This window comes from Ambystoma mexicanum, chromosome 11, assembly GCF_040938575.1.
Source record: "Ambystoma mexicanum isolate Mex_15411 chromosome 11, UKY_AmexF1_1, whole genome shotgun sequence".
NCBI lineage: Eukaryota > Metazoa > Chordata > Amphibia > Caudata > Ambystomatidae > Ambystoma > Ambystoma mexicanum.
In genome coordinates, this window is record NC_090934.1 from 778,913,537 (window position 1) to 778,941,462 (window position 27,926).

The 27,926-nt window shown below is 45.9% G+C and overlaps 1 protein-coding gene across 2 annotated transcripts in view; it reads left to right on the forward strand.

Annotated features, from left to right (window-relative positions):
* The window catches only part of C11H11orf16 (chromosome 11 C11orf16 homolog), a 251,596-nt gene that overhangs the window by 126,418 nt on the left and 97,252 nt on the right, over positions 1 to 27,926 (forward strand). For both annotated transcript variants that reach the window (XM_069623695.1, XM_069623696.1), the window contains 3 exons: positions 12,378 to 12,606; positions 16,743 to 17,435; positions 19,662 to 19,852. In XM_069623695.1, coding sequence (XP_069479796.1) covers positions 12,378 to 12,606; positions 16,743 to 17,435; positions 19,662 to 19,852 — 1,113 coding nt within the window. The remainder of the gene's footprint in view (positions 1 to 12,377; positions 12,607 to 16,742; positions 17,436 to 19,661; positions 19,853 to 27,926) is intronic.

Below are 27,926 nucleotides of genomic sequence, written 5' to 3' on the forward strand. Positions count from 1 at the left end.
TCTGTATATTTGCACCTACCATGTCCTATGTATGCACGCCTGATGTAGCTCCCCGTAACAGGAGGAGAGGCGTTACCATTCTGTACATTGTATCTTCTTTTTCCTGCAGCAAGCACTGACTGTAACTAGCGCCTAGGTGCCTCAGGGTTTTGCGTGCTGAAATAAATGCAAAAATTAAAATAAATAATTAAAGCAAGCAAGCTGTATCACCAGTACTGGAGCAATAGAATTGCAGATGGAACAATGATCTCTGCAATGCATGTCTTCGTGTCTGTCTGCCTGCATTGCTAACCGCATTCTCCCATCTCCTTCCCACACCACCACCCAACCCCAGACTCCATCAGCAAACTACTGCCACTGCAGCCCAGATGAACCTTCCCGATATAGGGAAGAGCTGCCCCCACCACACTCCTCGCTTGGCAATTGCGTTGCTGATCAAATTGGACTACTGCGCAACCTTACTACTTGCTGGTCCCCTCTAACTCTTCCCCGAACTAAACCAATCAATCAATCAGGTTCTTATAAGGCGCAAAATTCACCATGGGCATCAGTGCGCCGAGAAAGAAAAAAAACGTGGCAGAGACTGATGGATTTTAACTGAACAGATAGATTTTTTAAAATGTCCTAATGTTGAAATCAAACGAATGTCTCAAGTTTGTTAGATGCACCCCAACAACCTATCTAGACCCCCCACCCCTACCACCACTGCTCATTGAGGCCATGCTGGATATCTGTCAACGCTTTGAAACACAATTTACTTGCTGTATAAGCGCCTTACAAATGCCCAATACAATAAAAATAAATAAATAAACACAAAATCACTCCCTTTATACATTTACGCAGCTTCTTCTCAAATATATCCATGGCCGTCCTCCCCTGGGACAAAGTCTAGATAATGGGGCTGGGAAGCACCAACTGCTGTGTGAGGTAGGCTCCAGAGGGGGGAGCCGTAGATTCCCAGTCCATCTGTAGCCTTCTGTGTAGCGTTGCTATGGCCGCCCAGACCTGGGCATCAGCCTTAGAAACCACAGTTCTCAAACCCAGTCCTGACAGGACACCTGCTGACTCCTTTGACACTAGAATGCCCAGAGACCCTGCTGTCCTGGAAAAGGGAAACCCCCATGGAGAAAATGACCAGACAGAGCTGTGCAAACGGATACATGGACTCCCACAGCCCAGGAAAAGCAATGCAGGCATACAGAAACGGTTGGAAAATGACTTTCCTGAGGTAAGCCTTGTGTTTTGTGGACAACATAATACTGTGGAACAGATACAGAAGACTGGTGATGCCACGGTCTCCTGGAAGTTAAGCTCTCTGGCTATCAGCGAATGGTTCACTCAGAGACGCTACCCACATGCCCCACTCCTAGCCTCATCAATCCAAGGACTGGAGAAGGGGGAGTTCAAAAAGCTGGAGCTTTTGGAAGAGAGGGCTCTAGCATCCACCGTTCACGCAACTGAGCTTGAACCCTTGACTGTCAAGGGACATGAAGATGGAAGCCCAGACTTGATGAAGACTCTGGTCGTGGACCCACTCTGCTGCATGGAATGAGACGCAGCACACATATCAAACATTGGCTTCAATATTGTTGAGCCAATCCGATGTCAGGCTTGTCTCGGAGGCCCCACTGCAGTCCGTTGCATAAACCATAACTGACACGGCCACGGCCAGAGGCGTTGCTAGTGGGGGGCTAAAGGGGCTATAGCCCCTGGTCTTTTGGTTGTAGCCCCGGATTGAATCTCAGGAGATACAACCAAAAGGCTAGCTAGCACCCAGTCCCGACAGTTCCGACATTAGCGTAGCCCCGGGTCTTTTCCAGACCTAGCGACACCCCTGCGGCCACCTATGTGATGAATCAATGGCATCCAGTGAGTGTGGGAGTTGGAGTATGCAGGAGAGTGGTAGTGGGTTTTGGAGCAGCAATAAGATAGCTATAACGTAGTTTCATGGGCAGTAATTTTAACGTGTGCCTTTTAAACAAATACAAAATTACGAAAAAGGTAATCGAAATTTTTGGGGGGGTGGGAAAGGTCAGATAAGGCGTTGGGGGTTCATGAATAGTAAAGAAATAGGTGGCAAAGCAGGGTTTGGGGGAAACCCCAAAAACATTTTTTAAAAAATATATTACCTTTTTTGTAATACTGTACACGCTTAAAAGGCATTCGTAATAATGTCTGACGATGAAAGAACGTAGAACCATAAGATGTAGGCAGGAGTAGAGAAGAGGTTTGCGTCCCAATAAGGAGAGGAGGTGGAGAGCGAAGAAAGGGGGAAAGGTGGTAAAGAAAGAAGGTGTGGTGGAGAAAGAGCAAACCAAAGGCGGAGAAGATGCGTGGAGGGAGGATGGGTGGGAGGAAACCAGACTGACAGAGGGGGAAACAAAATGGAATGGATCGAGTAAAAACTAGAGGTGAAGAGGGGCGAAAAGCAGAAGTGCAAAAAGAGCAGAGGTGACAAGCACCACACCACTAGGCAAAGGAGGAGGAGAGAGGGCAGAGGGATTGAAACTCAGTGAGAAGGAGGAGCTGAAAAAAGCAAGAGCAACCTCAGAAACACTAAAAGCCTGGAATCAGAAAAGGGGAAAAAGAGATGAGGGAAGAAAGATGTACAGCAAAAAGTGGAAGAGTGGCAATGAGAGGGGTGAGAGAAAAGCAAAGTGGGGGAAAAAGAGAGATAGACCCAAAAAACTGGGGAAGGAACGAGAGGTCTGATACAGAAAGAAACTCTAAGTGAACTTCTTGGTGTGGTAGAGATGGTCAGGGCCTGAAAGTTTCCAGCCACCTGCCCTGGGGTTAAACGCCTGGACCTCCCAGGACTCTGAGGAACCTTTCACTTGGGTCAGCAGCCAGGAATCCAGGACAAAAATCAAGGCCTATACAGGATGACAAGCAGACGCATGACATCCCTGCAAAAATGACACAGCACCCAAAAAAGAGAAGGAGGCAACTTGAGACCGCAAGAACTTTGAGTAAATGTTTTACTATTGCCAAGGAACGTGACACTATCATTTCCTGGATGACTATACTCTCCCATCTCCTCCTCTCTATGGAAGGCTCTCCCCCTAATCATCAAACTATTACATCACTTCCACTGTTCAAAGCCCGACTTCGGCTTCACTTGCTGGCTGGTTACGGGGCATCTCTAAACCACACACTATCCCTGGACTCACCATCCTGCCTTTCCCAGTTTTCTAACATGGTTGTATATATGTAAATGATACCTATGTAAGTACTGGCATTCTGTCTATTTGTATTTATTGAAGGTTGGGTGCCATTTTGAGGGCAAATTATGTGCATAGTAAAGAGAACAGGAGATAGTGGCAGTGCAAGGATGGGGTGCCTTTACAACCTGTTGAGGTTTTCTGGGAATGGGTAGCCGGCTATTGAGACGACAGGTGATGTGATACAGAAATCTGTGACATGGAAAATCATAAAGTCATTGTTAATCCTTGAATTTAGGCAAGCCTGATTCACTCATACAACACTCCATTTATTCATACATCCACCCTTAACACCACTTCACCACTCATATACACGTCCTCTATGAAAACACCAGACACAACCCAATAAACAATATAGACACTACACAACACACACAGTTCAACAATCCTTACCTTTTTGCTTTGCCAGTGGGTGTTTATGTTTCTTCCACTGACTTTACTGACAGCAACACATTCGTTCAGTTTTTACAGAGCCTTTTCTGGTCTACTTTGCCACTGACAGTAGCCTGTAAATGTTTCCACATTATAAGTTCAATCTTTCAACCTCGGGCTTGCGGCCCAGCAAGATGGATGCGTTTTGCTACCGCTCCGATCCTTTGATCTCCATTCATGCTTTAATTTACATGGAGAACCGTCTGCTGGCTTCTTTCTTTCTGTGACAGGGGCGCGGATCGTCTGTTGCAGTGGCTTTCACCTCATGAAGGAGAGTACGAGATTTGTGTAATTCTTTCAATAACGACTCATGAGGTGACATTTCCTGTGGTTGCGCTGACAACTTCCTGGCAGTGCCACTGTCTGTGGAACCATGGCTTTATTCCTGTTAACTTTACTGTTTTCCGATCCTGACTACAGGTGGGCGCTATCGCTGCGATTGCGATGCTGCTCACAGTGGAAATGTGAACAATCCAAAGAACTTTGTCTCAGCTGTGCTCACTCCCCCTCAGCATCACCATTAATGTTATTTACTTTCCCTAGTATAACAAAATATATAGATCTGCTATTAATACATACTTCTGAGGTCTAGTTCTAACTAACTACTTAATAAAGGTCCTCATAGCCGTGTGAAGATTGTTCACTGTCGTGCAATTGACAGCTTCAGGTCCTTCAGTGTTATTTGCATTTTTATCACAAAGTGGTTTTAAGCATATGAATTATACTGCTTAGTCATCCTCTTGGTCATTGTTCACTATGGCATCCAATGGATGTAGGGGCTTGCATGAGGAAGTGAGCTTAAAACCCAATTCATATGCTCTATATATGGACATTTCGAATATTCTACAAGAAGTAACAAGCATCAGACCCTAAATCGCTAGAGTGGACCAATCGACTCGTGGTCTGCAAACAGAAGTGCGTGCAATTAGAAATGACACGCACCAGTTTAATGGTCATCTAGGAGAAGCCGAAAGACGTATCTTGTCTGTAGAGGACCATGTGCAAGGTCTTCAGCACATGCAAACGCCAAACACCCAATTGGAACTGGCCTATGCTAATTTAGAGACCCGGACTAGGAGGGACAATATGAGATTCTTTGGCATCCTGGAAAACATGGAAGGGAAAATACCATTGCCTTCTTGGAGAAATGTGTCCTCTACCTTTTACCACCCAATTTGAGATTCAGAGAGCTCCTAGAATTAGTCCATGTAACCCTAGACATAACAATTCTCCTAGACCCATTATTATTTGCGTTGGGAGACATCAACATACATAGGCCATCCTTAAAGCAACAGAAACTGCAAACTCATTCTAATATGAGGGCAATCGAATATTTAGTTCACCTGACTTTGCCAAAGAAACCTTTGCAAAAGGAAAACAATTCCTGTGTCTCATATATAGTAAACCGAGCGACAGGATTCGCTCCGCGTCAAAGGCATTCACAGGGAAGGAGGCTGTGGACTTATGGCACCTCATGTGATTCTAGATTGAACGATTTTCAGATTTAATGCATTTTAGCGATTTGCTGCACTTTAAACTGATTCTAGATTCCACATGTTCTAGTTTCTATGCACTTCGGTCGATTTGTTAGATGCACCTTACCTTTGCTGCATCTTTAATTCATTTAATGTATTTTACAGTTGACTGAAATTCTTTGTATGTGTATGTTGTTATAATTCAGCGAGGCACAGCCTCCTTCCACATGAATGCCTTTCATGCAGAGCGAGTACTGTCGCTGGGTTTACTCCCTTTTGGGGTACATTGTACAACAGATTTATAATGTGGAATGTCTTGACATTTGATTGCTTTATCCACTATTGAAGCCCTATGTGAATTATGGGCAGAATATTCAGATCAATGGTTTGTATCTTTATGATATTTAATAAAACTTGATATATGTTTGTTTTGATGTTGTTCTGATTTTTGCCTCCCTCTCAGCCACCCATTTGAATTCTGTTTAATATTATCTAAAGTATAATTTGTGCAGAGTTCCGCAACACATAAAACCCCTTTGTACTCTTTGAAATTTAGCAGTAGTGACATTGGATTGTTATTGCTTTAGGTCACTACCAAAGAGAGTCCCCAGGTTTTCAGCCCTGTGGGCTGGGGGAGAAAATTGCGATGGGTAAAGGATATTGATAACATGAGGTGAAAGGATGGTTCCAGGAGATAGGAGGGACATGACTTCATATGGGGCAAAAAAGAAACTGTTCCGGAATGGTTTCGTTTTTAAAACAAAAGTATAGGAAGCAGTTGAAGCTTGCACTTCCAGTGCACTGCACTGAACGTTCGCTTAAACAGCAGGCGCATGTGTTTTGGGGTTTGTATAGTGCGTTGGAGGGGGTGTGGCAATGGGGTTTGGCGATGGGGGTTTGTGGGGAGCGGGGCAGGCCAGTAGGGAACATAGTTACACTACTTATTTTCACACACACTTCGACTACTTGTACTGCCAGAGGATTTGTTGGTGAACTATGACCTTGTTTGAAAAACGTATATAATGTTGAAGTGTTGACATCGTCATCATGTGTCAAGAGTCTGGTTAATGTGGCATAGGCAGGGGTTAAGTCCTAAAATAAAAATTGGGCGACTCATTAACGAGTAAATCAAGGTGCCCAAAGTGTGGGGAAGCCATCCACCCGTGCGTACCCTCGACTTGAGGCCTGGGAATACCGTATGTCCTGATTGATGTTTTGTGCACACAGGTGTTTTTTTACATCCCTCTAATTCTGTGTTATATGAAGAAATATTCAAATTAAACACCTGGCTTCTTGTCTCTTTAATTGGCATGCCACAAATATAAGACTTCCTTAAGATTGGTTGCAGGAGCCTTCGCTTGTGCAAGACTCACTGCGCTCTGAAACACCTGTGTATGAGCGCGATACAAATAAAATATCATATCATATATGCACTGATAATTGTTGTCATTAATATGGAGCAAATGGCCTATATACCAATAATGCCCTCTTGCACATCTAATCATGCAAAGTGAGAACTAATGCGAGCATTCCTCTGTGTGGAGGTACAACAGAAGCGTGTGACTACTGTTCCACTTGTCATGCAGTCTCACCGGCCATCATAGCTGAGGTGTAGAGAAAAGGTACGGGAAGCGTCATGACTGGGCACGTCATGACGCAGTAGGAGAATAAAAGAAAGCACTGCCCGCCAAAATGGGGTTAGTGCGTACAACCCAGCAGCAAGTCTGTGCCCGTCATTATTTGGTGCCACGGCCGGTACAGCCCCCGACTGGGCCGTGGGCCACTTCGTATTGGCGACAGAGGCAGGTCCTGAACTCACGCCTGTTCTCCCTTGCACACAGCCCATCTAGAGAGGGTCGTGTGCATCATCAGGAAAAAGTAAACGAACTGCTGATCGAGCCGTTGGATCCCGCCCTGTTCCTCGCTTCCACCTGCACGAGCAGTGCACTCTACCAAATAAAGCATGTGCCCCGCTGGACATCTAAATGCGGTCTCCGGAGCCAGCATCATACAAAGTACAACACTGGCACAGCTCTTCATCCCCCGGCACACCACGTTGGGAATGCGCCCAGTGCTAACACAGCCCTATAGGGGAACGGAGAGAATACAGGAGGACAAATTGCAAAACCGAGCCAGACACTGCCAGTGGCATCAGGTGAGCGGGGTCAGAGGAAAAGTGTGTCCCAGCCACAAGGAGCCACACCCATTACATGAAAAATGGCAGCCCCCACAGAAGACTACCATAAAGCACACCCTGACCAGTGCATAAGACACATAAAACCAGAAAGTGGGCCTACCACGGATTGGGTGAATTGGCCCTTACAGCAACAGCACACAGGGGAAGAGAGACACGTGCAAGCTGTGCAGACCTCGAGCAAGACCCCTGCCCCTAACACACGGAGGGCAGTGGCCACTGACAGCGACCAAGGCGCAAAAAGGAGGCATCGGTTTGCCATCTGCCACAGAAAAGCTGTCATATGGGCAGCGGTCACGGGACCGCCCACAGCCTACCCAGGGGAACCATCAGGATGACAGGAGTCACACGCAGACAGGAACACGTTGTAAGATTCGTCAGAAGGCTCGTTTATGAAGCCTTTCGACCTCTACACGAAAGGTGCTGCCCTCTTGTGGGAGCTTTGGTTGCATCAATTTGGACTCAAATTGAAGAAAATTGCAGCAGATGAAGAGAAACACACACTGCTCACGCTGAATTTGGAAAGGCCTGCCCTGCGTTTGTTCACCACCCTGCCCAACAGAGGCATAGAAGATGATTATCAAGCAGCATGAACAGCGCTAAACAGCAAATGCAGACCGCAACTGAACCCAGATCAGGTTCCAGCTAAGCCTAGTTACACAGTGGCCCTCAGAGTCAATTGATGACTTCCACGCAAGAATCTATGAATTAGCAATCGGATGCGAGTTTTCCAACAAGGAGTTCTCGGTGCGTCAACAAGTCATTCACAGCATCTCATCTGAGAAACTCGGGAGAGACATTCTCTCGGAGTGGAACTTGTCCCTCAATGAATTCTGGTGATGGGACTTCAGAGTTAAAGGACCTACTCCAAAGTGGCGGCTGTGGAAGCAGCCATGAGCCGCCTGCCAATTGACAAGCACCAGTCAACTGCCAACATTGCTGCAATCGAGGCAAAAAGACGTCCCTGAGAGACAGCCCCCGCCTTGCCAACGCGCCCGCCATGGACGCAACATTCCTGCAAGTGGTGTAGAGGAGCATGGCACAAGGACGAGCCGTGCCCAGCCATTGATGCGACAAGCCGTAAATGTGGGAAGATAACCCATTTTGCCTCAGTCTGCCTCAGCTCAAAGTTCAGATGAGAGCCTCACAAATCACCCTAGAGAGAGAGCCGAAAGCGAGCTACCCGATAATTTGAAGGGGGAAATCAAGTATGGTGGGGCGTGATCAAGGCACCAGTGGCAGCGATAGCGAAGTCAATGAACAATCGGAGAATAAGTCGTCCCCAGAACAACACACTAGACATCGGAAGAGACGGAGTGAAAGGGTGCACCTACTCTCAAGGGTGGAATCACCCAGAACCACCAAAAAGACAGCACACAAGTCCCAGCCTACATGCACGTTGCTAGTGAACAGCACACACACGAGAATGGTCATTGACACTGGGGCAACACTGAATGCCATGCCCCTGAACAAGTTCAAAACGGTGCCAGGAAGCCCCCTACTACAACACAAGACTATCCAGCTCTATGCATATGGCAGCAAAAGGTCCGTCCTAGGGAAGCCAACGTAGCATAAATGGGGAAGCATGTCGCACCAGGATCTACGTTGTCGATGCAGAGATAGAGACTTTGCTGAGTTGCAGAACTGCAGAGAAACTAAAACTAATCCACTTCGCATTTCAGCTGCAACAACCAGCTATTGACAAACTGCTAGCAAAACATGCAAACCTCTTCAAGGGAATTGGCGTCTGAAAACCGAACAGTCACTCTCCATGTAGACCCCACCGGGGAGCCCAAAGCAGTCTGACACAGAAGAGTCCCTTTTCACATGCGTGCGGCGATAACAACAGACTTTAAGAAGTTGGAAGATTTGAAGATCATTGAGAAAACGTCAGGACCCACCCCATGGGTGTTCCAGATGGTCATCACCAAGAAACCATAACAACCAAACATCGTACGGATATGTATTGACATGAGACTCACTAATTCGGCTATTGGATTTGAGTCACACAAAACTCCAACCATAGACAAGCTGATAGTCGATTTAACTGGAGCCAGCGTGTTCAGCAAACTAGACCTCCGGTCCGGTTACCGTCAAATCAGGTTGGCCAAGGAGTCGAGGTACATCACAATGTTCTCGTGGCACCTGGGCTCCAAAGGTTCTGGAACTTCAACTTCGGCATTTTGTCGGCCGCGTGTTGCAAGACCTGCCTGGCACCACGAATTTCAGTGATGAAATCCTAGTGTATGGTACCTCAGAGGAACACAATGAACGCTTGGCAGCCATTCTGCAACAGCTGGAGGAGTCTTCACTGACCTTGCACGCCGAAAAGTGTCAGTTTGTCAAATGAAAGCTGGCATTTTTTGGCTATGTATTTAATGCAGAGTTTCCTCTGACCCTACCAAGGTAACAGATGTCAAAAGTGCCAAGCCGCCAACTACAGCCATGGAGGTCCGAAGCTTTATGGGGATGGCTATCTACTGCATCCGGTTTATACCTGGCTTAAGAACGGTTGCAGCTCTGTTACGAGAGCTCACCAGGAAGGATGTGCTGTGGTCATGGGGACAAGAACACATTGCGGCACACCAACGAATCAAGGACTCCCTCACAACCAACACTACAATGGAATTTTTCAACACTGCCTGGAAAACAGAGTTACTGGTGGAAGCCAGTCCAGTGGCACTAGGAGCCGTCCTCACAGAAAAAGACCGGGAAGGAGTCACACACCCCATTGCATTCACCAGCCGGGAGCTAACCAGAATGGAACAGAACTATGCACACATCGAACAGGAGGCTCTTGCCACTCTGTGGGTGTGCTGACACTTTCAGTTATACCTCCTGGGACACCACGCTACAGTGTATACAGATCACAAGCCGCTTGTGCCGATCTTCAAGGACTCAGCCCCCACGCGCCGCAAGACTCAAACGCTGGATGGTCCAGTTGCAACCCTTTGATATTGAAGTACTCTTCTGGGCATAGGGGGCAACCCACCTGACTACCTGTCCCGACACCCACGGCCACCATCTCCAGCAGAACAAGAAGCCACACGGGAGACTGATGAGCAGGTCTGCCACATGGTTGCGTGTGCTCGCCCCAAACGCATACGCTCGAGGAAATCAGCAGCGAAAAAGCACAAGACGCCTGCCTTCAATTGTTGAAAGACTTGGGACTGGAAGAACGTTCTAATAACAACAACACATTGCACGCTACCCGCCCAAGAGCTGCTTTTTTTTCACAGTACGCCACAAGCTCACAGTCTCCACAGAGAGGGTAATACTGAAAGGACATGGCATAGTCTTGCCAACCATGCTGGAAGAGCGAGCCCTAAAGATGGCCCACGAAGGCCACCAAGGAATCATCAAAACACAAGTATTCTTGAAATCATGACTGTGGATACCGAACATGCGACAACAATCCTCAATTCAAGGGGCGGGAACTGCAGGGGTTTCTAGACAACTTGAACATACTACATCAAAGAATCACCCCCTGCTGGCCCCAGGCAAATGGAGACACTGAGCGTTTCATGGCCTCACTAAACAAGGTGATCTGCATTGCAAAGGACCAACAGGTCCAGTGGCTGCCCAGGGTATACAAGTTCCTTCAAGCCTATCGTCAAACACCCAACTCCTCGACCCAAGTGTGCCCCCCTGTCCTCAAGTTCGGAATCACCATACAAGTAGGGCTCCCCGTGCACCCCAGCTGGACAGCAGCGGATGCAGTGAATGAGCAAGTAGAGAAGAACAGACAAGCTAGGAACAACAGAGAGAGCTGAGCCCAAAAGCCTCACCCAAGCAACCTGACGCCAGGGGACATGGTGCTAGTGAAGACCACAATGATCATGGGATGGTGACAGCAGGAAAAGATCAAGAGACCGTAATGAGGAACGTGTGGCACTTCCAGAAGTGCCATCCACCATGTGGAAGGAAGCCCCCTCACCTATCAAGGTGCCAGAACCAAGGCAGGACAGCCCTCCCAGGACACAGAGAAGAGTGACAGACCACAGAGACTGTGAGACTATGGCCAATAAGACAAGCCCAAGCCAGGTCCCTTTAGAACCTTGCCCGAAGTGACCAGAGGCCCCAGAAGAGCCTCTGAGGACCCCTCGAGAAAGCCGATCCAAGTACTCGCTAAGAGAGAGGCCGCAGCCATGCACAAAACATTTTCCCCTCTGGTCAGGGCTTCGTCCTGCACAACATCTATCAAAGAACTGCTAAATGTCATTTTAATTGTTATGTGCATCACAATGCAAGTTATTGTTGTGGGGTTTTCTTATGCAAGTTGGGGAGGGATGTGGTCTAGAGAAGAGGTATGGGAAGCGTCATGACGGGGCACGTCATGACGCGGTAGGAGAATAAAAGAAAGCACTGCACGCCAAAATGGGGTTAGTGCGTACAACTCAGCAACAAGTCTGTGCGCGTCATTATTTAGTGGCACAGCCGGTCCAGCCCCTGACCGGGCCGTGAGCAACTTCACAATGGCTTCATACTTCTGCTCCCAGATACATGTGGGCAGGCCACTGTGATTTCCCGCCAGCATCTTTAGTTAGTCGACATATCATTTAAAAATAGTTCCTTGTTCTGCCTACACATATCAGAAAACATATTTATTTACATATGGTATTTGTAGAGACCAGAGCTAACTTCATCAGAGGAAGTGGAGCACTGCATGCGGGTGGGGGCAGAGGATAGGGGCGGTCAGAGTAAATACGGTAAAAGCAGAAACAAGGTTATGTAGTAGAACTCACACGGGGCACATGGCAGTCACGCAAGGTAGCCTTCATAGCACAGGAATATTAAAACAAGAAAATGCATCACTGTGTGGGGACATACCAAGCAACCGAGAAGTATTTATTAATGCATGCGGAGGGGCTAACAAGGCTTGAGTCCAGGGTTGGGTTACATGGTGGTAAACAAGGTTGAACCCGAAGCTCATAAATAAATGTTAGGATAAACACATATAGGAGATAAACAGGTTACACACATTGCCTAAAGGTGATGAAAACTGAATAAAAACAAGCCAAATTAAAATATATTTATATTTTTTTCTGAAACTAGGGGGAAAAAGGAATGTTTCTGGTTGAATTTTACAAAAGGCAACCCGTTGGAGAAAACTACCAAACCTTCCTGCAGAAGACGGCCATTGATGACATCATTGACTTCTCCGATGCCATAGAGCATTGCATCGTGCCCGGCGATAAAGTGCTAGCACCCTGGGAAGCGGAACTAACAAGATATGGCCCTGGGACAGTCTCACAGGGCATCGAAACACGGGATCCCTTGAGAGGTAGGAGCACCAGGGGGCACATTTTGCAGAGCTGTGTACTGCGACACACAGTGTTTTTAATTCCTCCTGTGCTACAGGGTTGTTAGGATCCGGCGAATGTGAAAAACACATAGAAAAAGACATTCTGCATCCAGCCTATTCTTGAAGGTTTTTCCACATGGTGCAGGGAAACCCACAAGGAAACTTAGAACCAGAATTTCCCTGCAGGATTCCCCGCACCATTCAGGAAAACCTCAAGTGTTCTGATGCCTGTGCGGATGGTTGGTGCCTACCGATTGCGCAGGCTTTTTTGTGACTGCTAGAAAGAAGGGACAGTTTACAGGGATACATTGCAATGACAGACATCATGTTTTTTATACAGATTCACTGCAGGGCGTAGTAACATGTGTGGGATCCCTGGTTCCAGAGGGGGACTGGGCAAAGTGGCCCCACATTACACTGTAGGAGAAAGACCAACTCCTCTAAGTAGGGTTTATAACAAATTATTTACTTCAAATGGATGTGGGGGTGGAGAAGAGATGGAAGAAAGGAGGCGATGTGGTTAGTGGAGAAGGTAAGAGGGGCAGAAAAGCAGGGTGCCCTCACAAAAGAGGCCCATGGTGCAGAGGCCTGCTGGGAGATCTGCAGAGTTCCATGCAGGAAAGTCCACCCCTGCATGGGTCAGCGCAGATTATCGCGCCTGGCACCACTTTATTCAGTGAACCATGAGAATCTGGCAGGAGCCGTAGGGATCAGGGCACTTTCTGCCTGTTTTCCTACTCCATAACAATGAGCATATTAGTTCCAAAGAGCCCCATGAGAATATGAAGGAACGGGCCCAATGGAACTCATTCAGGGCAGCTTGGCCTCATCTTCATACCCATACTAAGGAACTGCATTAAAATAAAAGGATCAAAATGTAGAATTAGTGACCGTGAAGCTGGTCAATGACGCTAGTTTATGGCTGTCAACAAACCTCTGGACATGCGTCAAAGGGGACGGTGTATAAGGAGGGCCCAGGGCAGTGGTCGAAGTGGGCGGGAGCGGTGCTCCTCTACTTCTTTTAATTAGTTTTTACAGTTCCTATACTTTTATTTGAAAAATAAATTGTTCCAGAACGGTTTCGTTTTAAAATAAAGGTGTAGGAAGAAGTTGAAACTTGCACTTTCAGTGCACTGCACTGGATATCCCCTTAAACATTAAGCGCATATGTTTTGGGGTGTGTATTGTGCATGGGAGGGGATGCGTCAATGGGGTTTGTGGGGAGCAGTTCAGGACAATAGGGAACATAGTTCCACTACTTATTTTCGTACAGTTCGACCACTGGCCCAGGGCGATATATAGAGTTATTGACCCGCTCGTGGGTCATTATTCTGCCAGAGCTGGCCCCTTTCCGTCCCAACCTCTCTCGATTACTTTCAGCATCTTCCGCTCCGCTCAGTGTTAGTGCTTCGTAGGCGCTCCATTCGGAGAGCGCTTCCAGGCCTACATCGCTTGGATAACTTCTGGTGTGAGCACTGTTAAATTATACTACAAGCTCACTACCCACGTGTTTGTAATCACACACAGCTGGCTTGCTTCAGAAAAAACGGTTTTATTTACGAAACTGAACACAACTAATAATCTGATTTATCAATAATGCAAAAGGAAACCATGACACCATCCGCACAGGGGATCATGCACAGTGGAGTCAATTTGGTGAAAATGTTAGGGGGGACATGACAACTGAAAGAAAGGGGCACAGTGGAGGAAGGGCAGACAGTCGCTCTGAGGGATAACACTAAACTACTACAACACAAGAGTCCATTGCTGACTCTCTGTTATAACTTTCATAAGACTGGTGGCGTATCTTTAAAATTAAATTCTAAAGACATGCCAGTCTTCTGAAACTTATAACACCACAGTTTGTCTTTAGAATTCACTGCATTGACAACAGCAAAAAAGCCTACGCCCCCTCTACCCAAAGAGGGCCTGCAAGTAGGCTGAGGGGAGCTGGTGTTTGATTATTGCCACTTGGGCAATGACTCAAAACAAGCATATTGACATAATACAAAATGGAAGCCTGCAAGATTTTAAAACAGCATATTAGGTTGATTATTCTGATTTCATGAATTACGTGCAACATTCGGACTCTAAAATGAAGGTATGTTTTCCTGTGTTCAAATTACCCCAAGCAGTAGCGTACTGAGTGGGAGGCCAGACCGGGACACCAATCCCGTTCAGCACCTCAAATAGGGTGCACAATAGGAAAGCTGTCCCACTGGCAGGACAATGTGTGCCGTGCAAGTCCTACTCAGCAAGCTTATTGTCTTGGCAGCAAGACACCTTACCCTTTCTGAACGGTAGAGGTGTCCCGCTGCCAGGACAATGTCCCAAGGGGCTCCGGGAAGCAGAGGGTCCTCACGTTGCTCTGTGTTAACAGAGCATTTCACTGTGAGCCATTAGGCACTGATGGGGGTGGGGGGAGTGACTAGTAGCAGGGACTTTTGTCCCTTTAAAAATGTGTAAGGGAGGGAGTGGTGAGAAGGGTGCATAATGTTGCATGCTTTATGAAATAATGACTATGGGCCTCATTAGGACCCTGGCGGTAGCTGTGCCCTTATTAAGGGCACGGCTTCCGCCGGTAATGATTTTTTTCCGGGGCCCAGAAAAGGGCAATAACTGGACCTTTTCTGGGCTCCGGAAAAAAAAACATTCCCCATCCCCATTCGAGCCACATAGGGCTCAATGGGAATGGGGAGGATGCTAACAACTGCCCATTAATGACGAGCCTGTTGTTAGCATCCTGAACTGCTAGCGGGACCCACTAAGGACGCCTGGTCTGACCAGGTGTTCCTTAGCAGGTCCCACAGAAGTCCTCATGATAGCGCAGCCCGTAATGAACGGTGCCGGTTCCGTACCGGCACCATTCATTACGTGGCCACCTGCCTCCTAATGAGGCCCTATGGCTTTAAAACCCAAGGGGGATTTGTTATGCTCACATTAATCTGCATGATGCTGTTGTGACTTTGCATGCCGGATGGGGGGTATAAAACTAATCCCATGCTCTCATTCCTCAACATATTTCTATGACAATGTATATAGTGTACAGTTATTTTACTATGAAAGGCTAGCTTATTATGTAATGTGGTTTGCATCCAAGCCATTGCCAGAAATAAATATTTAAGCACATGAAATGTAAATCAAAACCTTAATAAATATCCATATCAACTAAACCTGGAAAGATGTGCACAGTTGCTTAAATTGTCCACAACCGAGTTTCACCATTTAAACAAAGTGTGTGATCCTGGGAAATTCATTTAATCACATTGTCTTATCTGAAGCTCTGTACGTGATTCTTATTAACTTCAAAGCTTATGTTAATATATCATGCTATTATAATTTTAAAAAACGAATGACTATAGAGTTGCTCCATATATAACAATAGTGCAATTTAGGTATTTTGCACCACAAAGTCATTTGCCACTTGGCTCACTTATGGCAATTTATTCTAAAGTCACATCGGTGGTGCCTCCACGTATCAAATACTGATGATGCTCATTGCAATGTCCTTTTCTGTAAAGTCACTTCTGTTGGTGCAATCCATATGCAAATTAGGAGGTTCCCATGTATTTTGCCCCAGCGGGCCTGGACAGAGCTCTAACAAATGAGTTTCCTGCACCTACAACGATCTTGCAGTTTTATTTATTTTTTGATGTGTAAAAATGCCATCTTCCACTAATGTTATCAAAAAGATAGATTGGGGCAGGGGTGGCCAGTTTGGGTGTGTGAATGAGACTATTACACACACTGCATTTCGTGGCTCACCTCACCCCCCAATGTTGCAATGCTGGCCCCAAATGTGATTGTACAAATGTGACCCCTCATTAGGGTCAGCCCGCAGCCCAGCCCTACAACAAACATACACGCAGCTGAGTTAAAGCTCAGCATTATGCAAATTACATGATCTTGAATGAGGCGGCCACAATGTGCCACCCTTGGCCTTCCCACCAAAAGATGGGGGGGACAAAAAGGCATGCCTCATAAGTTGGGGGGGACTTGTCCCCACCGAATAACCGTATAGTTACGCCCATGATCATGCATGTCGCCGATAACACACTGTGACACTTCTATTTGTGCAGGACCTCCTTATGACCTGATTGTGCTTTGTATTTCAGTGACGGAGGATGAAGAAATCACAGTCCGCTTTTGGAATGGGAAGAAAGCCAAGGTGCCACTGGGAGTGGCTGTGTGGATCCCCCCCACCGAGTGGGAAAGGATTGCGAGGATGATCCACTTCCCGCTGTCTAGCAGGCGGCAGGAGTTCATTGAGCACCTCCCAAGCACTACTACCTACGTGCTGACGGACCGCTTCTCCACTGCGCCCGTCCACACATGCAACGTGGACAGTTTCTACAGACACAGAGTGTCCTGTAACCTCCTCGTCCCCCCTCATTACAGCCACCCGTACACTGGCTGCCACCTGCCAGTGCACACCGGGTGCTCCTGCTGCTCCCACATCAAGTGCAACGACTGGTGGCCTCTGACTCCCACCACAACCATCCACATCAAGGACAACAGGATGCAGGAGTCTCAATCGGGGCATAATGCACCGCGGAAAGATCCAGAAAGGCCGAAAGCAAAACCTGTCCTTTCTTTGTCATCATCGTCCCCCGCTTCCTCTGCCTCCTCTGATAACGACAGTGAAAGTGACAATGAGACCTGCTTAACAAGAAGCACAATGGTGGACAGCGGCGTGAACACAGATTCCAGCCTCTGGGAAAAGCCTAAGGCTAGAGTGAAAGACGATAGCAGGCCAGACTGGAAATACTGGAAAAGAATCCACCCTGAGCCCCAGCACCGAAAACCAGGTAGGGTATCTCATCTTACGCTTTGAGTGAATGTGAGCTAGACTGGCTGCACCAAAAAAAAGCAGAGCAATGTCATTAAGCTGCATGTTTCAGCTTGGTAGGAAAGAGAAGAACTAGTTTACTCCACGCTCAACTCCACATATTCTCTTTCTCTTAGAAGGTGTACTTGGAACGCTCTTCCGCCAGAACTAAAAGCTTGCCCCGCCTTTGCCTTCTTCAAACGGATTTCTTCCAGGGTGGCTGATCAGGGATGCCTGATTGATAAATAATAGGCCAGGTTGGTCCTGCAATGCCCACTTATCTATTCCAGTAGGGGAAGTAGTGCTTACCCCCCATAAATAGAGGCACTAGCGGCCTGCAATCCATTACCACAATGAACGGGTGGGCGTACAAATACAGATGGTAGGGAGGTCAACACCACAATATTGCAATCAACTTCTTTTCTATGTGTGGATATCTTTTGCCGGTCTGTTTCAGGGCCCCGCTCGCATATGTTGCTAGTCTCACATTCCCTGTTGTGCCGTTCTGTGTAAGCATGGCACTTAATCCACATGGATTGGTATCTAAAATAGCTTCCATTGTTTTATTCGGGTTAAAATAGGCCATGGTTGATTTTTTTAAAATCTGATTGTTCTTGACCACTACATATCCATTCACTCATATTTTTCAGTAGCTCCCTCAAGGGTTCTGTTACGGTGGATCGATTGGGAATAAACCTTCCACAATATGTTACCCTGCCCAGAACACTTGGTATTTCAAGAACCCTCTGCAGTGCAGCCACCAACTGTATGTCTTGTACTTATTTTCAGATCAGCCAATATGCCTCTATTTGAAAATATATGTGTCCAAAGGATTTTCTGTTGGAAGAATTCCCACTTATTCCTTTTCAGGGTTGGTCCACTCTCCTGCATCCATTTGAGCATGGCTGCTAGCCTTTCATGATGTTTCTTTCTGTCTCTGCATATATCAGGATGTTATCTGATACTGAGGGTGCCAGCTAACCCACAGATCACTTGTCCTATGACATTTTAAAATGCCTCAGCCGCAGAAAATATTCATAAACTGAGTCTTGTACCTTTATAGGACCATGTGAGTCGTGAATGTCATGATGAGTCTGGATTGCGAGTCAGCTGGTGGTATCTAGAATTCAGGCCTTTTTATTAGAATCTCTGAGCCCCACTCAGGTCAGCTAATATATCATCCATAGTGGGTGTGATATGTCTCTGTCTCGATGATATAGTTGGGAGTCCATGTTGACACATATCCGGCGCTCACTAGGTTGCTTGACCAATTTCATGACTACTACGGGAGATACCCATGGGGTGAGACCACACATATTTTCCATTGTCCCTTGTTAATCTGTTTGGTTGAACTCCTTGTTTCCCTCCTTCCAGACAAAATTAGTTCAGCGAATAAATCACTATTAACAAGTTTGGTGGGCCGTACCGGGTGGTTATGGACCACGACGTAACTTAACGGGCCCGATCATGAAGGCAGCACAGACTGTTACCAACCAATACAGCCCACAAAACCTGTCATTATTGCTATCAGTGCCCCACCACGACATCTAGGATACTTAGGGCCTTTGTTTTGTGTTAAAAATATGCCATGGTAAGTGTATGGCATGGTAAGACCCATGCTTTCAAACAAAAAAATACTTGACAACAATGATTATGACCACCATGCAAATAGTGGCCAATGCGTCCCTCTTCCATCCCCTAACATCGAGTAGATAGAAATAGAGGGGTTGGGGCAGAAAAGTGGTGGCAGAGGAGAGGAGGAAGCGCTAGTGGTGAACATTTAAGTAGGGAGTTATCCCCCAATGTGGGTGCATACAGTGGGGTGCAGGGGTGATCAAAGGCTGGTGGCTGGGTGGAAGCAGAGGGTTGGTGCAAGCAGACAAAAACTTGCTTGTGAATCTCGGAGTAACGTCACTGGTTGCGGCGCGCGCTCAGTGTGCGGCTACAATCTAATCAGCCAGATTTTGGATATCAATCTGCCTCAAGATGTTGCTTTTGTTGGGGTGTGTATTTTCAATGGAGAGGGTCAAAATATTTAGCTTTGTGTGCTCCATTCATCTCAGGTTGGGTCCAGTGCAAATTGTGCTTGATATGGTAAGGATGGGTGCTTGACGCCTTGAAGGCCATGGGTATATTCTAATTTGTGCCAGACCAAATCTTTATAAACCATTCCCCCTGTTGCTAAATTCTCTTTATATATTAACAGGAAGCAGCGTTTCCAGCAACCGCTTCACAGACAGATTCGACTCAGAATCTAAGGTATTTTCTGGCTTGGACCTTCCTCCTTCTGGGCCAACGAACCAGAGTTCAATGTTTGAGACGATTCCACAATCCCCGAGCAGGCGGCTCACGATGAAGGAGGTCCTGAACCACAAGGATTTCAAACAGTCTCCCGGGGTACAGTAGCGCCTTCTAGTGATTTCAGTCAACAAAAGCATTTTATCTTTATACCATTTTAAAATGTTCGGGAAAATGTTACATTTGTGTTATGTAGCCGTGTCACTGGTCAGCCCCAGACATGTTATTTTTTAGAGAAAAGTGCCCTTTAATTGTAGCTTTATTTACCAAAAGCATCAGAGTGTCTCCAAATCACACGTTCCACGTCAAAAAGGTGTTCTCCTGGGGCCGCTCTCCACAAAGCGTGCACAGGAAATGCTGCTTGTGTAGAATGACGCCGTCGGATGCACAGAGCTGCAGGCATGGTTGCGTGCAGTCATCCTTACGCCATCCGTGGAGCCAGAAAGAGGCTGTTGAAGCACCACACAGGTTAGCAGCAGCTAAGGGGTCAGGGGTCAGATGGCCGCCAATGAGACAAAGGTGTTCTGGGGCAGGACCATAGCTCTCAACTCACACGCTTTTGATGGGTGTCACCAGCCTTGCAAAGAGCTGACTCACCTGCCAATCCTCCTGCACGCCCATTCATTTCAATGGGCTCTCATCCGCCAAAACCAAATTCGGGTGTTTTCACCCGCCTTTGCGAAAGGTTGAGACCTATGGGAAGCCAAGCAGGGGCAGTTTACCAAGCAAGATGCCAGTGAGGGGAAAAGGGAGTGGTTGGGAGAAAGGATCGCAGATGAAGGTGGAGGCAGGCAAAGAAGGATGTAGGGGACTTTGGGGAGCAATAACAGGCCAAAACATAGTTCAGGAGGCAGCAGTTGGCCCACACAAAATAGACATCAGGGCAGTGGCTTCAGGGAGTGGTCTTGCTATCAGGCGGCACCACATCATAGAGTTGCCACATAACAAACAGTTTTAAAAATAAAACAAACTTAATGATGAGATATGACAGCCATAAGACTTTGAGAAAAGAATGACACATGAAACACCATTTACTGTGGCATAGAATGACTGATGGAGATTTTGGAAGTGATTTAGATGATGTATCTCTGAAGTGATTTAGACAATGGAGATTTCAAAAGTGATTAAGGGTATACTCATTTTGGACATGATTGGGTGATGACTGTGTTTGAAGTATATCCCTTAGATGGTGGGGATTCTGGAAGTCATATAGTAAGTGAAGATGTTGGAAATCAGGGTGAGGATTTCCAAGATTTTCTTTTTATAATTACGGTTTGAAAGTTGCCTATTTCATTACGTTTTTGGAAGTAACTTAGAGGATGGACAATTTGGAAATTCTTTACATGATGACCGCTTTGAAATGCTTTACATGACAGAGGCTTTGGAAGCTGTTCAGAAGGCGGAAATTATAGCAGTGATTTAGAAGATTACAACTATAGAAGTTGGATTATTGTGTGAGTCTGCTTAAAAGAGAACACACTATATTACAGACAGTTTAATGATCTGAACAGATTGTAGGGAAGACATATAAAACGCTTGTAGACATAGAAAGTAAGAAAGAGAGCAAACTAATCAAATTAAAGGGAACACTGTGAAGGGAGAACTCAGGAACATAGCATAGTTGAGGCCAGAGGATAGGCAATTGCGCAAGTAGTACTCTTTGCTGAGGAGCCGGAGTCATCATCAAGTGAGCAGGTGTTGTGGTATCTGGCCTCTGCGTGGCAGTAAAGGGATGACATGTTACGTCACGGAAGTGGCTGGTAGCTGTGGCGACAGTGGATGCATATCCCTGTACTATCACAACGCTGTACCACATCCAAGATGGCACCGCGGTTGGGAGGCGTTGTTGAATACACGCCCCTTCCAAGATGGTGGTGCATGCTAACGGCTGTACACATGGCCAGCTATATCAGAAGAGAAGAATGTTGGAGCCTGGCATCGCAATGCTAAGGAATCATGTGTCTTGTTGTTCATGTTGCTATTTTCTTGTGTCATTTCTGTTTTCCCTGCTCCTTACTCCTCTCCTAGTCCTTGTTGTGTTCCTCTACTTGCTGCTTCAGTCTTCTTGTTCAACCATGCTGTTGCTACCCTCTATTGTACTCTGAAGTCCTTGGATCCATCCTGCCACCACTCTCCATCTGGAACAAAGAGGTTTTTCTCTTCATTGGGTTTTCCTCTGGATTCGGAGGTCCACTCCAGACGGTACCCTTTCTGCTGTTTAATTACACTGGCATGGGTGGCGTCCAGAGAGGATCGCCGCTATCTGTAGATGTCCCAGTTGTACCAACGTTGTCCGACTAGTCACAACACTGAATCTCCAAAACAACATTCTACGTCACATGTAGCCCTATATTCTGACAGTTTACGAGGCCCCTAAACTTCCTTCAACATGGAACAGATGCAAGATCTTTTTCGGGCGGTGCAAGAATTCACGTCTGACATCTAAACCCTGAAGGCAGAGAACAATTCCTTGAAACAGATGGTACTCAACCGCAATGTCATGGTTCAGGAAAATCCTCTGCTCTGTGTCACTGTACACAAGTATGATGGAACACTTAAAAGACTGAAAGAGTTTTTGGATGGTTGCGAGATACATTTCATCTTCAAGCCTCTGCTTTACAAAACTGACCGTGCCAAAGTTGGGGTTTTGATTTCAATTTGATTGGAAGCGCCTTATCCTGGGCTATTCAAATTGTAACCAGTGCAGGCCCACTCTTGCATAATTTCTTGGGTCTCCTTAATGCTTTTAAGGCCATGTTCGATCGTCCTGACCTTGCATATACTGTGCAAGAATCCCTACTTGACTTTGCACAAGGTATTCAAGCTATACTCACCTACACAATAAAATTCAAACAGCTGGCTAGAGAAACAGGTTGGCCTGAGGAAGCCTGTTTTACGCTTTATCGACAAGGATTACGTGATGATCGGAAAGATGAGTTGGCCCGTGTTTCCCAACCTGGATCCTTTGGTACCCTGGTGTCCTTAGCACATCAGATCGATTTCAGCCTTCACGAAAGACAAGCAGAAAGACGCAAGGGACAGGCCAATCCTGTAGGTACCACCTTAGTCCTACCAAGTCGAATGCATCCCCTCAGCTGGAACCCAAACCGAAGCAAGCTGGATCGGATGGAGGCCCGGTGGTTCCAGAAGAAAGACATTGTTGTTCTATGACACAAGGTCTCTACATGTACTGTGATTCCCGGGGCATCAGGTTCGGGAGTGTCCTATGGCACCGCCACACAAGCAGGGAAATACTGTCGCCCGTTCCTAGAGGGAACATGGAAACAGGAGGGTACTATAAATCTCAGTGTGCACCTATATGCTGCTAACAGTTCTGAACCATAATCTTTAGTAGTCCAGGTTATGTTCTCTGTCTCAATGGGGCACCCGATACAGGCCCTAGCCCAGGCGGATTCCGTGGCTCCTGGTGTCTTAATGGACGATGCCTGTTGCCAGACCCAACCTATATCTAGATGCTCCAAGGATATGATTCAGGCTGTTGAAGGCATCGGCAGTCAGCCCCTTTCTTCTGGGCCTACAGTCAAACAAACAGTCCAGAAAAGAATGTAAATTGCAGAACACACTGAAGTACTTTATTTTCATCTCATTAAAGCAGCCCATTTCTCGGTAATCCTGGGACTGCCCTGGTTACAGAGACACAATCCCTTAATTAACGGGGCGGCTGGTACCTTGTTCCTTGTATTAGTGTTTTGCATGCAACAATGTACCTCGGAAAAACAGGTCTTGGGATGCAGAGACCCCACTAGAACCTGCAAATAACACTAAAAAAATGCCTGTCGCACGTGAGTCAGGTCCAACAAAAATATGAAGATTTCCAAGATGTGTTTTCTGACTCCATGGAAAAGAAGCTGCCCCACAGAGATCCGAAGATTGCACAATTGATTCGCTCCTTAGTGCGATTGTGCCATTCTGAAGAATGTTTATTTTGTCACAATCTGAATAGGAGGCCCGGAAGGAATATCTCAATATTAATACTTTGCATTTTGCAATGCTGTGGGTATCCACACAGATGCTCCACGCGAGACGATGTGAACTGAGAAACAACTATATGTACTAACGTGAAGGCAACCACTGTACTGCAGGGAGGTATGTCGTTTGATATCCAAGTAGCGATAACTACGAACCCCCAATGAGCCCTCTGGTCACATGCCATGGTTTTCTTTCCACTAGATCGTTGCTGTCTCCACACACTTCAAGCACCTCAGCGTATTCCTTCTGCCTTCTCACAGTTCTTCTCTGGAGATATTTGACCATTGGCTGCAAGTCAGCATGCGTGTGGTCTTTTTTACAATGCCCGATGCTGCTAGAAGTCTGGCTTCTCCCAGTAGAGCATTCCTTGACCTGAGCCTGAGGTGCATAGTTAATAGATCTAAAAGAAGAGAAACAGTCCCTAGAGATTAGGTTTCGTCCAATTGCTAGTTTGCGAACAAGTCCATATGGAATTGAAAAAGGACTCTTTAAGCCACTTCTTCAATGGGTTTCAAAGAGAGATTTGATGTGATACGGTTTAAATAGGCACACAATGCATTTACAACAAATCACTGCGAAATAATACATTATAAGTACAGTAATCTTAATTAAAACAAAACAGTCCTAATAAACAGTTAATAAATACCAACAACTGATTTGACTTCCCTCAAGAATTCTAAATCAAACATTTTTTGCTGTCAAAACTTCAGGATCATGCACAAATCTCGAAAAATAATGACGTCTTAAAGAATGCAGAATAACACAGTCAATAATAAGATGCTTGAAAGTTTAAATTTTTGTACAATCTAGGCCTATTCTACAGAAACAGTCTTCACGTGCAATCTTTGATCCAGCACCAATTATTTCATGGGTTAAAAAAAGTTGAAAACGAATTCTTAAACATGATTGCAAAGATGTTGCACATGGAAATTGCACCATAAGTAACCACAGGTATTACTTTAGCTTTATACAATTTTAAAACAGGGAGTAAACAAAAAAACAGAAATGATCTTCGGTTGAATGATTAAGACGCACCGTTTTTTTCAAAGGTGTTTATATAAGTGAAGTTAAATGATTTAAAAGTGCCAATAAGAAAACCTAGATAGATACGTTGTTACAGCACCTAGAGTTCAGCACCATTTAGGTACCAGTTGAACCCTTTATAGTTTGGTCTGAAGGCTTTTGATAAAAAACAGGATGTTACATTTACAGGGATTGACCTCCAAATGGTTATTCCTCAAATAGGTTTGAAGAGCATTGATCAAACGTTGCAATCAGATAGGAGTGCAGTCGATTAACACAGGGCCTAGTCGAACCTCATCAGTGATGTGAAGCTGTGCCTCTCTAAGCACAGTGAGCTAAACCATGGTTGTAAACCCTCCTGAGTGGGCACCTTCCCATAGAACAGGTTATTTGGCCGTGTTTGTTCTCGGTAGAGGGACTCCCAGATCTTTTGGTGCATTTTTAGAAACTTTGGGTTTCACCCTAAATTACCCATGGTAACCCAGACGTGGACCCCTTTGCTCACTGTGCTTAGAGAGGACCAGCTTCAACTCACTGATGAGACCCGACTAGGCCAAAACACGTGTCTGGGGTTGCTGTTGGTACCCTTGTTCAGAGGAGAATTGCCTAACATTTCGGTGCTGGACTGCCCTTGTGGGTGGGACAAAGACTGATATTCAAATGGATATTTCTCGTCTTTGAAAGGTACAGTGAGTTTAAACGTGGTTGTAGACCCTCCCGAGTGGGCACCTTCCCATAGAACAGGTTATTTGGTCATGTTCGTTCTCGCTAGAGGGACTGACAGACCTTTTTGTGCATTTTTAGGAACTTTGGGTTTCACCTTCAGTTAGCCATGGTAATCCAGACGTGGACCCCTTTGCTCACTGTGCTTGGAGAGGCACAGCTTCACGTCACTGATAAGGCCTGACTAGGCTGAAACATGTGTCTGAGGTTGCTGTTGGTACTCTTTTTCAGAGGAGAATTGCCTAGCATTTCGGTGCTGGACTGCCCTTGTGGGTGGGGCAAAGACTGATATGCAAATGGATATTTCTCGTCTGTGAAAGGAACAGTGAGCTAAAACGTGGTTTTAGACCCTCGCGAGTGGGCACCAGGTACGTCATTTAGGAGTCACCAGGGGTCACACTTGCGGCCCCTAAGTTCTCCCTTGCTACCCCTGTTGTCTTTACAAATTGAAGCTCCTGGGCTGTGGCCAATATCATGTGACTCTTTGTTTCTAGAGTGGTTGGCTTTCTTGTTCAATCTTCTTAAAAAAAATAAAAAATAAAAAAGGGGGGTTCCACAAGTGTAACACTTTAATCAGTGACCCTAAATAAGAAAGATTAGGAATAACAAGTAATTTGTCTTTCTGGAATTCTATACAATAATTGCTAGACTCATTAAAGGTTTATTTCAGGCACACTTCAGGGAGTGAGACACTGATTTAGTCTGTTCTCAAACACCTAAAAATCACAAATAAGACAAAATACTCCAAAAGCATTTAGAGTAGAATAAGCATCCATTTCGGACTCTGTATTGTGCTTTTCACAAGTTGCAGTTATAGCATGTTATTTTCTGCCGATACATATGGTGATCCATTCTTGTATGAAATGTATATCACGTTAGTGATATTGTAACCATATTTTTCATAGTGTACTTAGAAAAAATACTATGTGATACCACTTCCTGTTTTGTCAAGGGGTAAGCGGTCGTGTTCCATCGCTTTCCGTGACGTCCCTTTGGGGTGGTTCAAATGACATCACTTCCTGTGATGTCATCAGGGGGTCATGTGATGTCACTTCCGCTAACCCTGGCATTTTGGTGAAATGACATCCCTGGTGGGCACCTTCCCATAGAACAGGTTAATTGGCCATGTTTGTTCTCAGTAGAGGGACTCCAAGACCTTTTTGTGTGTTACATAGTGTAATGCAAGAATTTCGTACAGTAAAGCTACATCTTTTTTTCTATGAAAGATTATGTTACTAGATCTAGGAAAAACAGAGTCCAAACCTAGGCAGTTTAAAATGAAAGAAAACCCAGGATTATGGTTAGACGTAGATGATACTTTTGAAACTTAGTTAGATGGGACCGTTTTTCTTCCAACGTGCAGAAGTCACCTGACCACGTATTGCTGTCTATTATTTGTGAAATCTGGATGTTTGATACAGCAGCAGCAGGTTGAGAGATGGCCTAAAACAATCCCGTATTAGCTCTGTGCTGTATTATTGTCAAAAGCAAAATACTCACCAGAGTAATTCCTCCCTTAGAGGTGAACTACCTAGGCTTAAAAAAGGGACAGACTAATTGGCAATCCTGAAGCCACCCTGTTGCATAATGTAACTGTTTGCACCGCAACAGATCTTTCCCTACATCAATGTGCCAGCCGATTCCTGCCTTAATGGATGGCATTTAATTATCCATATTCTTCTATGAACTATCCATCATAACTTGTGTGCCTCTGAAAGCATGCACTGCTCACCAGCGTTCTTCCCATGTATTTTGTTCATAATGTAACACCCTAGTCTACATTTGGCCAACCTAGGCTCTGCTATGGTGAACTAGGGTCTGGAGTACTGTTGCTGAGAACTGTAAAGATGTTTCTTGAAGATGACTGCCAAGTATTCCTCCATTTACCTTGTTCCTAACCCTTCAGGAGCATGTTGAGCCCCAAAGGAAAGAGACATTTGAGCACCACAAATTCTTTTAAAGGTGTCAAAATCCATTGGAACCTGTGGAGAAGTATGTAGCGGCTTTGAGAACGCTAAGCCATACTTGTGAGTCTGGGCCTTTAACGAGGTCGCTGATCAGAGATCAACTTGTGCAGTGCACCAACAATGTGAAGTTGCAAGAGAAACTCCTGGCTAAAGACCTCACCCTGGAACATGCTGTTGAATTTACAAGATGTATAGAACAAACAGCCCATTACATGAAGAGTATGAGGACGGAGAAACAGAGAAATGAGGTCTGTGCAATCAGGCACTAGAAGGGAAATGAAAACAATGAGGAAATCAAATGTTTCTAGTGTGGCAGCACTAGACATTTATCATCCAGTTTATTTTGTACACCTAAGAATGCCAACTGCAACAAGTGTAAATACAGAGGGCATTTTGCGTGTGTCTGCAAGGAGGGGGCAGTCAATGTGGTGGAGCAGGCAGTGGCACAGCCAGAACAGGAAGTGGCCCAA